The sequence below is a fragment of the Cydia amplana genome, chromosome 16 (assembly GCF_948474715.1).
Source record: "Cydia amplana chromosome 16, ilCydAmpl1.1, whole genome shotgun sequence".
NCBI lineage: Eukaryota > Metazoa > Arthropoda > Insecta > Lepidoptera > Tortricidae > Cydia > Cydia amplana.
In genome coordinates, this window is record NC_086084.1 from 15153860 (window position 1) to 15166618 (window position 12759).

Below are 12759 nucleotides of genomic sequence, written 5' to 3' on the forward strand. Positions count from 1 at the left end.
AAATATCAAACTTTGATCTCTTGTTGTACAAATAACTATTTAAGGCGATCATACGAATATATATAAGTTATATATTTAATTGTATCGTTGGAGAGAAAATACGAAATGTTCTACATCGCGCTATTAATGACATTTCTCTTTGCAGCTATATACGACAACGTCATACGTGGCGCTTACGTTATTTTCAATTGCGAAAGTGTCAAATACGAAAGGAACGGTTTGAACGATTGACTAGGTACATACTCTGAATAAACATATTGTGCTGTTTATTATAAGATTTAACTTGAGACTTTGAATAGAATGTAACAGTTTTCTATGGAAAATGGCTCTTTCGAAAAAAACAAGTAGGGCACGTAAAGCTTTCGATAAGCGTATGAATGAATCGCCGCGTTCTCGCAAAAATAGGCTAGACAGCGTGAAAGAATCATGTCTAAACATTATTCTCAACTGTCTAACGAACCAAAGCAGAGTATTTCCAAAAAATCTGCCCAAAATAGGTATTCCCTAGTAAGGCGTGAAACAGACAACCAAAAAGAAGCAAGTTTAGCTACAAATCGCTCACAAATGTCACAAAGACGACAAGAGGAATCCTTGTCTGCGCGTTCTACAAGGCTGACTCAGATGAGCCTTAATTCTTCTCGTGAAGAAAGTCTCTCAGGTATGCGACACTATTACCATGACTGTAGAAGGCAGGTCTTTGATGATGATTTTAATTTTGCACGACAAATTTTGCAAATCTAGGAGCACACGTGCTATATACTGTTGTGAATGTGAAACAATATTTTACGAGAAGCAAAGTCTGGTAGCTTAAGACAGATGGGCTCTTCCTGCAACTTCCCCGAGTATTTTAATAACGAAAGCCGAAGGCTGAACTCCGCATAGGGTCGACACTCCGAAGCGTAAGGCAGGTGCGTGCTTCCTGTAAATTCCCCAAGTATCTTAATAATTGCGAAGGCCGAAGGTTTTGCAGTTTCCCCAAGTTTCTTAATTGTAAATACCGAAGGCGGAGCTTCGCGTAGGGCCGAAGGCCCGGAGCGTAAGAGAGATGCGTGCTTTCTGCAGCTTCCCCAAGAATCTTAATTGCAAAGGGCGAAGGCCGAGCTTCGCGTAGGGCCGAAGGCCCGGAGCGTAAGAAAGGTGCACGGTTTCTTGCAGCTCGAAGTATCTTAATTGCTTAGGCCGAGGCCGAGCTTCGCGTAGGGCCGAAGGCCCGAAGCGTAAGAAAGGTGCACGCTTTCTGCAGCTTTTCCAAGTTTCTTCATTGCGAAGGCCGAAGGCCGACCTTCGCGTACGGCCAAAGGCCCAGAGCGTAAGAAAGGTGCACGCTTTCTGCAGCTTCCTCAAGTATCTTAATTGCGAAGGCCGAAAGCCAACTAATGGTAAATAATTATGTAGTTGCAGACATATTAAAGCCATAGCACTTTTCAATACGCCTGGTTTTTGGGTCCGACCTATTTAGGTTTTTAAGCACGTTTTATGATAGCATATCAAACATCAACATGATGAAAGCTCCTTGAAGCAACTTAAGTGCCTTAAATCATATAAAAAATGTGGTTGGTTTGTATGGTCACTAAAATGTATAAAATAAAATAAATTAATTAAAAATTAAAAAACACGACTGCAGTTTAAAAGCGAACTGAAAAGCTAGAAATAATTTTTAGTTAAGTTAGGTACTCAACTTAATGAATGTAAAATAGAATATATAAGTGTTCAGTCAGGGTCGTAAACAGCAAACGGTAAAGTTTAGGCTCATTTAGGATCGTGACTGTACTTGTATATTTTATTTCGATTGCAGTCGGGGACCTTGATATATTGAAATTTTCCCATTCACAGGTCCCCGACTGCATCGAAATAAAATATACAGGTACAGTCACGATCCTAAATGAGCCTAAACTTTACCGTTTGCTGTTTACGACCCTGACTGAACACTTATATATTCTATTTTACATTCATTAAGTTGAGTACCTAACTTAACTAAAAATTATTTCTAGCTTTTCAGTTCGCTTTTAAACTGCAGTCGTGTTTTTTAATTTTTAATTAATTTATTATAAACGCATGCTTAGAAGCTTGCATTAACTTGAGTAAATTGGAAAAACGCCTTAAAAAACCCATTGAGCAAGAAGCAAATGTAGTTAATTTTGTTTTATAAAAAAAAGCAAATGTGTACCTTAACCCTGTGCATTAAGGTATACTTTTTAATAAAATGAAACGCGAGAACTCAATATATTATGACTAAAATTATTCATATTACGTGATGTCAAATGTCAATGTCACTGTCATATCAATCAATACATTACATTGTCTACTTGTTTTGATCTTAATTACAAATTGTTTATATTTTCTAAGATTCCAATATGACTTCACAAGGAAGGAGCGATTTCACAAGCTTACATATCATATTTATAATAAGCGGTGGTGTGCTGACAGTTATCATTTTGTTTATTTTCGCAAAACGACAAATTACAAGGTTTGCGCTGAGGTCTCGGAGAGGACCTCACGTTCCCATTGGTGCTGATGCTAAAAAGGTACATAAAAGTGCTGTCTTTTAACTACTGTAGCCTCCTCATCTCTTCCTTCTACTTTATTCCTTAAGTTTTATTACTAATATAAAAATTTACATGGTTTTGTTTATCACCCAAGCCGTTAATAGTCATATCATTTAAAAATACTGGTGTTGTGGATTTTGGTTTCAATAAAGTAATAATTAGGAACCTAGTCACTCTAAATAGTCAGTCATGAATTTGTCACTCAGTTACTGTCTAGAAATGTTGTATGTTAACATTGTTACTGTAAGTACTTTTGATTTGCACCTAATTATTATTTGGTTATTGGCCAAAAATTTACAATTTACTGCAATAAACTGTAAAGAATAAATTGCTATGTAGATTACTCTTATTAGCGACATTTACATCATTTGTTGGTGAATATCAGCTGTGTGTGTGTAAATATTTTAAGAATTTGCATTAAGGGATAAAGGTATGCCCCCAGCTATGCATAATTAACATTAGCCATAGCTCCTCCCCCCCAAAAGCTCCTTTTGGTCCTAGGGCAAATATCCCATGCCCTTAAATTAAATAATTAAGCATAATAATCATTGACATATACCTATCTAAAGGTGGCCCATACAGGCACTAAGAATAGTGCTAGTACAGTGGTGTCACACACACAAATTCGTGCCAATCATGCAGTCTAACTAGTTGGGAAATGAAGATCTTTATATTGTCACAAGAACTGTTTTTTTTACCATTCTTACCATAATATTCTATTGCAGTGTTTAAAGAAAGAGATAGAGCGGCGCATAGAAGCAGTCCCGAGAATCATGCATGAGCCCCGGCTGATCAGTTCGGAGCCGTCACACTATATCCTGGAGCCCCAACAGCCATACCACTACCGGTTTAAGGCTGTAGATGATGTCAAGACATTAGGTAAAGTCATGGTACTGAAAAGTTTTTGAGATTATCGCGAACATACAGACAGATGTGGCGGTTTTATATGATGTATGTCACAGATTATATACCTATCCAACACTGTTACCTATGTTTACAAATAAATAATATGTCTTGTCTTGTCTTAAAATAATATATAAACCTGATTGAAGTTTGTACCATAAACAGTAGATAGTCCTTTAATTTTTACGACTATTCTGCTAACAATAAAAGTAACCAATTGGATTATTTCCAGAGGAGGAAATAGCCCGCCAAGACCCGTGCCTCCGCCGGCACCCCCGCGAGTCCCTCCGCGGGTTCCTCCTCTCCTCGCTAGCGGCCCCTCTGGACGGCCGCGGACAGAAGTTGGTACACCAGTTCTGCGACACATACGAATTCGCACGGCATCACCCCGGGGAGTTTGGGGACGATGAGTACAGGGCGTATTCGAGATTGCTGCTCAAATTGCTGGATGCGTGAGTGTTTTACTCATTTTAATAAACTGTAGTATTTGTATGTCTATTTTTTGTTATTAGTCTGAATAGGTAGGTACCTACTTACATATTTTTCGATAAGTAGGTACCTACTATAATTTTTTCTTAACTTTTGAAGTACCTAAACTTGTTATCTTTAAGTACCTAGTGTACCTACTTAGTTTTATCTCTCAAAGGATGGGCTCCGGCAGATATTATATTATGGTCAATTCTGTTAACTAAATATACTAAATATCATTTTTTGAATACCACGTCGGTGGCAAACAAGTATACGGCCCGCCTGATGGTAAGTAGTCTCTGTAGAATATGGACGCCTGCAACTCCTAAGGTGTTACATGCGCGTTGCCGACCCTAGTGCTATTTAGCTGCGGTTTTCTGTAAGGTGGACTAATGGACTTCCCAAGTCGGGCTCTGTTCTAGATGATATTCGCTGAGCTGTGCCCTACCACACAAAGCGAGATGACATTCACAGTGCCCATACCTCTCTTTTAGGCGTAAAGGACATACCCGGGGCGTACGCAGTCGATTGCTGATAGTGCGGAGTCGGCATTTGTTGGTGGTTTTAGAAGGTAGTCCTATCACTGGTTAGTCCGTCATCGCTCCCGGTTCCCCCGGGCCAGGTGGCATGCGTAAACGCATTTCCCGAACATTAAAAAAAAACCGGCCAAGTGCGAGTCGGACTCGCGCACGGAGGGTTCCGCACCATCAACAAAAAATAGAGCAAAACAAGTAAAAAAACAAGCAAAAAAAACGGTCACCCATCCAAGTACTGACCCCGCCCGACGTTGCTTAACTTCGGTCAAAAATCACGTTTGTTGTATGGGAGCCCCACTTAAATCTTTATTTTATTCTGTTTTTAGTATTTGTTGTTATAGCGGCAACAGAAATACATCATCTGTGAAAATTTCAACTGTCTAGCTATCACGGTTCGTGAGATACAGCCTGGTGACAGACGGACGGACGGACGGACGGACGGCAGTGTTGGCCGAAAGTTAATGCGAATTGAAAATGTTGGCCATTAACCATTATAAATTGAACCTTAAACCGTATCGGACGATTATAGTTTACGATTCAATTTATAATGGTTAATGGCCAGCATTTTCAATTTGCATTAACTTTCGGCCAACACTGACGGACGGACGGACGGACAGCGGAGTCTTAGTAATAGGGTCCCGTTTTTACCCTATGGGTACGGAACCCTAAAAACGACATACCTACCCGGGTCGTTGTGAATCAAAACAAATGTTTTCTTTAATACTTCAGTGCTCGCCTCCTAAAGAGCGTAGGCGGTGGTGCTTGCCGGTCGTCGCCGCGCTGCAGCCCGGTGCGGCGCGCGCGCCTGCTCGAGCCGCGCCGCGGCGGCGCGCCCAGACAACTCAACAACCAGTACACAGCCCTAGAGGTATCATACAGACTAGGGATGTAACGGATGTGGTTTTATCGGAACCGAAAGCGGAACCAGATGTTTTAAATTTAGTTTATCGGAACCAGAAACGGAATCGGAACCGAAAACGGAACCGGAACCAGAACCGGAGCCTGAGTCAGTACTATCAGTAGGTATACATTACACAACACAACACATACGAATAGGTACTTAAAATTCAAAAACACGGATATACCAGAACATCTAATCACTGCAGCACGTGGCAAGCGGGGCTATGAGCGAATGACTGGTATAAACCTGTTTGTTTTTGATGTACATCGCTCATGTCCCGCTGCCGCGCTAAGCATTGACATCCGATATAACTTCCGTTTCAAAAGTAACGGAACCGGAACAGAAACGGATGTGTAATACCAAACGGAAGTTCCGACTTAACGGAAACGGAAACAGAGCTCCGTAACATCCCTGATACAGACACATACAGACAGGTGGTTGTGATAAGATAAGATATTATTTATTGTATAACTGTGTACAAAGATGTTGACATAATACAATTAGGAACCAACAGTCTATCCATCACGGACGTACAATATATTAATGGCTAACCTATAACTAAATAACAAAACTAATACATGCATACACTATTATCATAATCGTCTAATTCTTTCATGCTGTAGAAGACTCTACTAATAAGCCATTTTTTTAAATGTTTTTAAATTGGTTACCTTCGACAGACTTTATTTCAACAGGCAACTTGTTGTTTGTGTGTGTTGTGTGCGTGATGAATGTTTGAGGTTTTGTGAGAAGATGGATGCACGTCCTTCTACAGTTTAAAATGTACCAATTATTTATTTTTAGATGTTAATATTGTAATTTGTGGTGAATTTTATACTATACTATACATAAATAATTTCTTCAGAACCTACCAGCGGATACAAAGATAGAGGAAGACCTGATCCGAGTCCCCGTAACTCGCCTCGCCCCCGCCCCCGCCCCCGCCCCCGCCGACGAGACGGCCGTGTGAGACGCGGCCCATACACCCGCCTGCAATACAAGATGGACTATATAACACTTACTCGCGGGTGCCACATATAGGCGCTAGTACTAATATAGTGTGGAAGTGTCCCGCCCCCGCCCCCGCCCCCGCCGACGAGACGGCCGTGTGAGACGCGGCCCATACACCCGCCTGCAACACAAGATGGACTATATAACACTTACTCGCGGGTGCCACATACAGGCGCTAGTGCTAATATAGTGTGGAAGTGTCCCGCCCCCGCCCCCGCCCCCGCCGACGAGACGGCCGTGTGAGACGCGGCCCATACACCCGCCTGCAATACAAGATGGACTATATAACACTTACTCGCGGGTGCCACATACAGGCGCTAGTACTAATATAGTGTGGAAGTGTCCCGCCCCCGCGCCCGCCCCCGCCGACGAGACGGCCGTGTGAGACGCGGCCCATACACCCGCCTGCAACACAAGATGGACTATATAACACTTACTCGCGGGTGCCACATACAGGCGCTAGTACTAATATAGTGTGGAAGTGTCCCGCCCCCGCGCCCGCCCCCGCCGACGAGACGGCCGTGTGAGACGCGGCCCATACACCCGCCTGCAACACAAGATGGACTATATAACACTTACTCGCGGGTGCCACATACAGGCGCTAGTACTAATATAGTGTGGAAGTGTCCCGCCCCCGCCCCCGCCCCCGCCGACGAGACGGCCGTGTGAGACGCGGCCCATACACCCGCCTGCAATACAAGATGGACTATATAACACTTACTCGCGGGTGCCACATACAGGCGCTAGTACTAATATAGTGTGGAAGTGTCCCGCCCCCGCGCCCGCCCCCGCCGACGAGACGGCCGTGTGAGACGCGGCCCATACACCCGCCTGCAACACAAGATGGACTATATAACACTTACTCGCGGGTGCCACATACAGGCGCTAGTACTAATATAGTGTAGAAGTGTCCCGCCCCCGCCGACGAGACGGCCGTGTGAGACGCGGCCCATACACCCGCCTGCAATACAAGATGGACTATATAACACTTACTCGCGGGTGCCACATACAGGCGCTAGTACTAATATAGTGTGGAAGTGTCCCGCCCCCGCGCCCGCCCCCGCCGACGAGACGGCCGTGTGAGACGCGGCCCATACACCCGCCTGCAACACAAGATGGACTATATAACACTTACTCGCGGGTGCCACATACAGGCGCTAGTACTAATATAGTGTGGAAGTGTCCCGCCCCCGCCGACGAGACGGCCGTGTGAGACGCGGCCCATACACCCGCCTGCAACACAAGATGGACTATATAACACTTACTCGCGGGTGCCACATACAGGCGCTAGTACTAATATAGTGTGGAAGTGTCCCGCCCCCGCGCCCGCCCCCGCCGACGAGACGGCCGTGTGAGACGCGGCCCATACACCCGCCTGCAATACAAGATGGACTATATAACACTTACTCGCGGGTGCCACATACAAGCGCTACTGCTAATATAGTGTGGAAGTGTCCCGCCCCCGCCCCCGCCCCCGCCGACGAGACGGCCGTGTGAGACGCGGCCCATACACCCGCCTGCAACACAAGATGGACTATATAACACTTACTCGCGGGTGCCACATACAAGCGCTACTGCTAATATAGTGTGGAAGTGTCCCGCCCCCGCGCCCGCCCCCGCCGACGAGACGGCCGTGTGAGACGCGGCCCATACACCCGCCTGCAACACAAGATGGACTATATAAACTATACTCGCGGGTGCCACATATAGGCGCTAGTGCTATAGTTCGATTTTTTTAGCATTAGAAAGAAGGTAAGCGATCTTGACATGTCTTGTAATTTTTAAATAGTTTTTTCTTCTCTGATATTTTTCACTGTAGCTATAATATGGTGTTAACTAGTTTGTAATATTTCCGCTAAATTGTAAAACATGCTGTGTACACTTGTTTTGGATCTCGTGCTAGATTTAAGCCATAATGTACAATTGTATTACCCATGATATTGTACGATGTCTGTTTAGTGTACCTAATAAAGTAAAAAAAAAAAAAAAATTGAAAAACGCATTTTAAAAATCAGGACCGTTAAGGTACTGATTTTTAAAATGATAAGTATAAACTTATGAAAGCGGAAGAATATAAATGATTGTATCAGATTCATAATTGTTACATATTTGCCGTGACTTATTTTTAAAACATGTTTTTCAATTAAAAGATACATCAAGATTGTTTACCTTTTTTTAATGCAAAAAAAAACGAACTGTAATATAGTGTGCAAGCGTCAAGCGTGACTCAGTTATTTACTTATCAATAGGGACTATACTGCAATGTTTTGCCACCAGAGTGCAGCACTAGGGACATTAGTATACCATAGAGTAACTTTTACATACTGTACCTTACACTGTATTTTGACAAGTTTTCACAGACAATCAAATGTGACATTGATACATCAAGGCGGTTTGTTTACAAAGGGCCTACCGGGAAACGCGAAATCGAAACTCACCTATCTGCCTCTTTATCACTCGAATATGCAAGAGTGATAGATTAGATAACAAAATTTCGACTCTCATTTGCGGTAGACCCTTAGATTGTGACTTATTGTGGCAGTGGCGCCCCCTACGCAGACTTTCGCGTAATATCCCCTATTATTTTTTAACACATCCAGTGTCGAAAACCCGACTATCGGGTATTTTATGATTTCGTTCCCAGGCCGGACGACCCGATAGTCGGGATCGTGGTACTACAGTTTTATATGACGAAATTGTTGTGGCCTGGCGCGGATGTCTTGTTTGGCTGGGTGGCAATTAATGTGTTAACTAGCAGAATGGTCTGCAAACGATTCTATATATTATAAGCTTAAAATTGAAAAAAAGGAAAAATTACTGCCTCGCGTGAGACTTGAACCCCCGGCCTCTGAATCCATACTCCAGCGCTCTGCCAATTGAGCTACCGAGACCTCATCTATAGCCAGCGAATCCTTCCCCCATATGGGTCTAGCGGAACCCGAGACAGTATTTTTTTCAGTTTTAAATTTATTTACTTCTGTAGGTACTATTGTTTCAAGTTTCTGGCCTGTACTAAAAGTTGCTCGTTCCATAGTAGCAAAATCGTTTTGACAGTTCGAAAAAAGAAACTGATTTTACTAGTAGTCAAATACCCTATAGTGAACTTATTAAACGTATAAAGTTTCGGTACCATCACATGTTGGTTGTTATATACAAAAAGTAATTATGTAACAATTAACTTTTTTACACAATTAGTTCTTGTAGTATACAGGGTGTAATCTAAAACGTGATACAAGAAAATCAAACCTGAATCTTTTCATGATTTTGAACAACTTTTACTATGGGGTCAACTTTGTAAATTAACAATAAAAAAAATCTTTGCCATACATTTTTGTCTACCTCCCCTTGACCATTTCTATGGAACAGCTCAATTTTTTTTTTAATATTACAAAATTGACCCCATAGTAAAAGTTGTTCAAAATCATGAAAAGATTCAGGTTTGATTATCTTGTATCACGTTTTAGATTACACCCTGTATTGACTAAGGTGTAAAGTTAGTGAAGTTAGGGCTTGTAGAGTTAGAAGCTTGGCTCAAGAGATATGATAACTTTTTGACAGTGCGAGCCTGACAGTTTCGTCTTGGCAACATTTTACATGAAAATGTTTTTGATGGGATAGATAATATATGTCTAAGGGCCACTTGCACCATTCCACTAACCCGGGATTAACCGGTTAAACCTAGAGTTACCATGGTTACCAATACAATTTGACACTGGGTTAACGGTTTAACCGCTTTACCCCGGGTTTAGTGGGATGGTGCAAGTGGCGCTAAGGGTTGAAAGGAAAAAAAATGTACAAAACCTATATTCTTCATGAATCTAGTATACTTAACTGGATCAGGCATGAGGGGTGGGGGGAAATGACCGAACGGGATAGTCTTATATATCAGCGAAAGCGCTAGTATTGTTTGTCCTTGTCACAGTCTCACATTTTTTTTATTCCCCACCGTAAATTTAGTATGGATTATGGTGAGCAACAAATAAATTCGACCAATCATAGTGTCGCATTGCGTATGTTTTGTCCCTCACGGACGCACGCGTATAGCGCATCTATTAGGATCCTACCATCTATGATATTCATAGGAAGGAATTTGGGTTTCTCTGCAACTTTATTCTATGCCCTAGTAACAGTCAATACTAAAACTAGGGATCTATATCTATTACTGTCACAGAAATCATATTCCCTGACCGTTCTGTGTTTCAAAAATGAGGTTGACAAATTGTCTGGGAGCTTTCTTATGTACAGTCGCATGTTTTAATTTATGACCCTTTTTTGTACCTTGTCACAGTGAAAGTAGCTAGAGACCTCATGCTATTGTCACTGTGACAAGATACAAAAATGGGTCATAAATTAAAACATGCGACTGTACCTATGCTAGTCATTCTAAAAGTGATCCAGGATACAAACATATACTAGAGTTAGACCAAGAAAAGTCTGCAACGATTTTGATAGCACACGCTGTGCTGTGCAAGTGTTATTTATACGTATATATAATATTTCAGGGATCTCGGAAACGGCTCTAACGAGTTCGATGAAATGTTAACTAATGTATTCTAGGTAAAGTAGTGCATAGTTACTGTTTATTCGTAGTATGATTAGAACATCAATATTTGTTATGGACGTTTTTGTAGACAATTAAGATCTAAAATCAGACTGCCGTCACGGGGTAGGTAAGTATGTATGTATGTATGTATAAACTCTTTATTGTACAAAACACAAAACACAAATTTATGGCACAGGATAGGCAGTACAAAGGCGAACTTATCCTTTTAAGGGATTTCTACCAGTTAACCTTTGAGTAAATGAGAATTGATGAAGAACAATAGACTAGAGGCAAGTTAATTTTATTCGGGGCGAAAGCATCGCCAATGCCATTATGTATATAATTAAATACTATTTATAAGGTCAATGTGGCTAATTACGTCATATTTCCGGGACTATTTCGTCCACGAACGTATATTATGTACTATATTTCTTTGATTTTCAACCGTAGGAAAAAAACCCATTTGCTTTTGATTGCTGAAACTAAAAGCAATCGCTGCTTTGTCGATGAATTTATCAATTTTGTTCGTTGTTCGAGAAAAACGCTATGCACGGAATAGTCCCTATGACGGAATTAGCCACATTGACCTTAGCTTATACTGTAACGTAGGTAATATGATTGTATTGTAAATATAATTCTTAGTAAATACAGTTCATTTTTTTTTTCACGTCATTAACTTCCAGCCTTATAATGTAAGTACCTAGGTACAACTTTACGTGAGCATAATGACACAGACATCCATTGACGTATAATATCTAAGGACGGGCTAATGGGGCACTAAACATCATACTAGTTCAGCGGTGCTACCCACGAATTCCAGCCAATTGTGCAGTCTTACGCGACTAGTTGCGACCAATAGCGCGCGTAATGCGAACTCGTCAACCATTAGCGCGCGTGATGCGAACTCATCAACCAATCGCGTTGTAGCGATTTCACACCGCTGTACTGGCCCCTGTCATGCCTCATTATTACCCGTAAAGCCAGTCCTAGATATCTATGTCAATGCAGACATCGAAATATTCGGAATATATAGGGATTTTTTTTATGATATAGGAGGCAAACGAGCAGACGGGTCACCTGATGGTCAGCGTTTACTTAAATAAGACATTGTTAATTATTGTACCTACATAACTCAGCCACCAGCGCTTCGCTTGTGGGTACTCAGACAACGATATATATAATAAACAAATACATAGAAAACACCCAAGACTCAGGAACAAATATCTGTGCTCATCATACAAATAAATGCCCTTACCGGAATTCGAACCCAGGACCGCGGCCTCACAGGTAGGGTCACTAGGCCAGACCAATCGTCTATGAAAAGTGCTGACCATATTAGAAACTGATATGAGCATAATTCATCCTCCGCCAAAGATAACCAACTTACTATGACATAATCCCAACAGGATTATAAAAACCCCATTTCTACGTAATCGAAAGCTGACGAAACAAGCACACTTATGTATAGTAGAAACCGTCTTTAACTCGTAGTGTTAAGGAGATTGTTTGGGTTTTGGCAAGGCGACCTTACCCTGGCAATTACGCAACTTCGCTCGTAAGTCGGTTAGCGCTGCCACTTGTCTTGCGTGCGCGTGAGTGGAAGATGTGCGTGGAATTTTGACTTAATTTGTGATTTCGACTTTTGTGTTTTCAATATGGTGCGCGCTGTGTTTTTGTTGATTGTGGTGAACTTGTGGATGGTTGGGAGCGTGGAGTTTAGCGGTGAGTTTATTTTTCTAATTTTTTTTGAAATAAGTCGACCAAACGGTTAAAATCCATCCAAACTTATTTCAAACAAACATGCATGTCATTTAATTTTTATTAAGTTAAGATTTTATTTGAGAAATCCAT

At 41.9% G+C, this 12759-nt stretch overlaps 2 protein-coding genes across 2 annotated transcripts; one reads left to right on the forward strand and one right to left on the reverse strand.

Annotated features, from left to right (window-relative positions):
* The first annotated feature begins 2308 nt into the window (after window positions 1–2308).
* On the forward strand, window positions 2309–6324 carry LOC134655469 (protein C1orf43 homolog). The gene is made up of 5 exons (XM_063510932.1): window positions 2309–2525; window positions 3272–3425; window positions 3682–3901; window positions 5183–5321; window positions 6220–6324. Exons 1-5 carry the CDS (start codon window positions 2355–2357, stop codon window positions 6322–6324), a joined length of 789 nt encoding a protein of 262 aa, XP_063367002.1. The 5' UTR covers window positions 2309–2354.
* Window positions 6325–6372: 48 nt separating this feature from the next.
* Window positions 6373–9397, reverse strand: LOC134655470 (fibroin heavy chain-like). The gene is made up of 12 exons (XM_063510934.1): window positions 9341–9397; window positions 7932–8024; window positions 7790–7882; window positions 7648–7740; window positions 7518–7598; window positions 7376–7468; window positions 7104–7196; window positions 6962–7054; window positions 6820–6912; window positions 6678–6770; window positions 6536–6628; window positions 6373–6486 (listed from the first exon to the last, which is right to left on the reverse strand). Exons 1-12 carry the CDS (start codon window positions 9395–9397, stop codon window positions 6373–6375), a joined length of 1089 nt encoding a protein of 362 aa, XP_063367004.1.
* Window positions 9398–12759: the final 3362 nt, after the last annotated feature.

What these genes read in the sequence shown, in the direction of transcription:
- LOC134655469 (XM_063510932.1), top strand. Translation starts at nt 2,355, where the DNA reads ATGACTTCACAAGGAAGGAGCGATTTCACAAGCTTACATATCATATTT. An exon ending in TTGGTGCTGATGCTAAAAAG is followed by an intron (nt 2,526 to 3,271) that starts GTACATAAAAGT and finishes ATTCTATTGCAG; the next exon opens with TGTTTAAAGAAAGAGATAGA. An exon ending in ACCAGTACACAGCCCTAGAG is followed by an intron (nt 5,322 to 6,219) that starts GTATCATACAGA and finishes TAATTTCTTCAG; the next exon opens with AACCTACCAGCGGATACAAA.
- LOC134655470 (XM_063510934.1), bottom strand. Translation starts at nt 9,397, where the DNA reads ATGGAACGAGCAACTTTTAGTACAGGCCAGAAACTTGAAACAATAGTA. An exon ending in CTATATTAGTACTAGCGCCT is followed by an intron (nt 7,197 to 7,375) that starts GTATGTGGCACC and finishes CTTGTGTTGCAG; the next exon opens with GCGGGTGTATGGGCCGCGTC. An exon ending in CTATATTAGTACTAGCGCCT is followed by an intron (nt 6,629 to 6,677) that starts GTATGTGGCACC and finishes CTTGTATTGCAG; the next exon opens with GCGGGTGTATGGGCCGCGTC.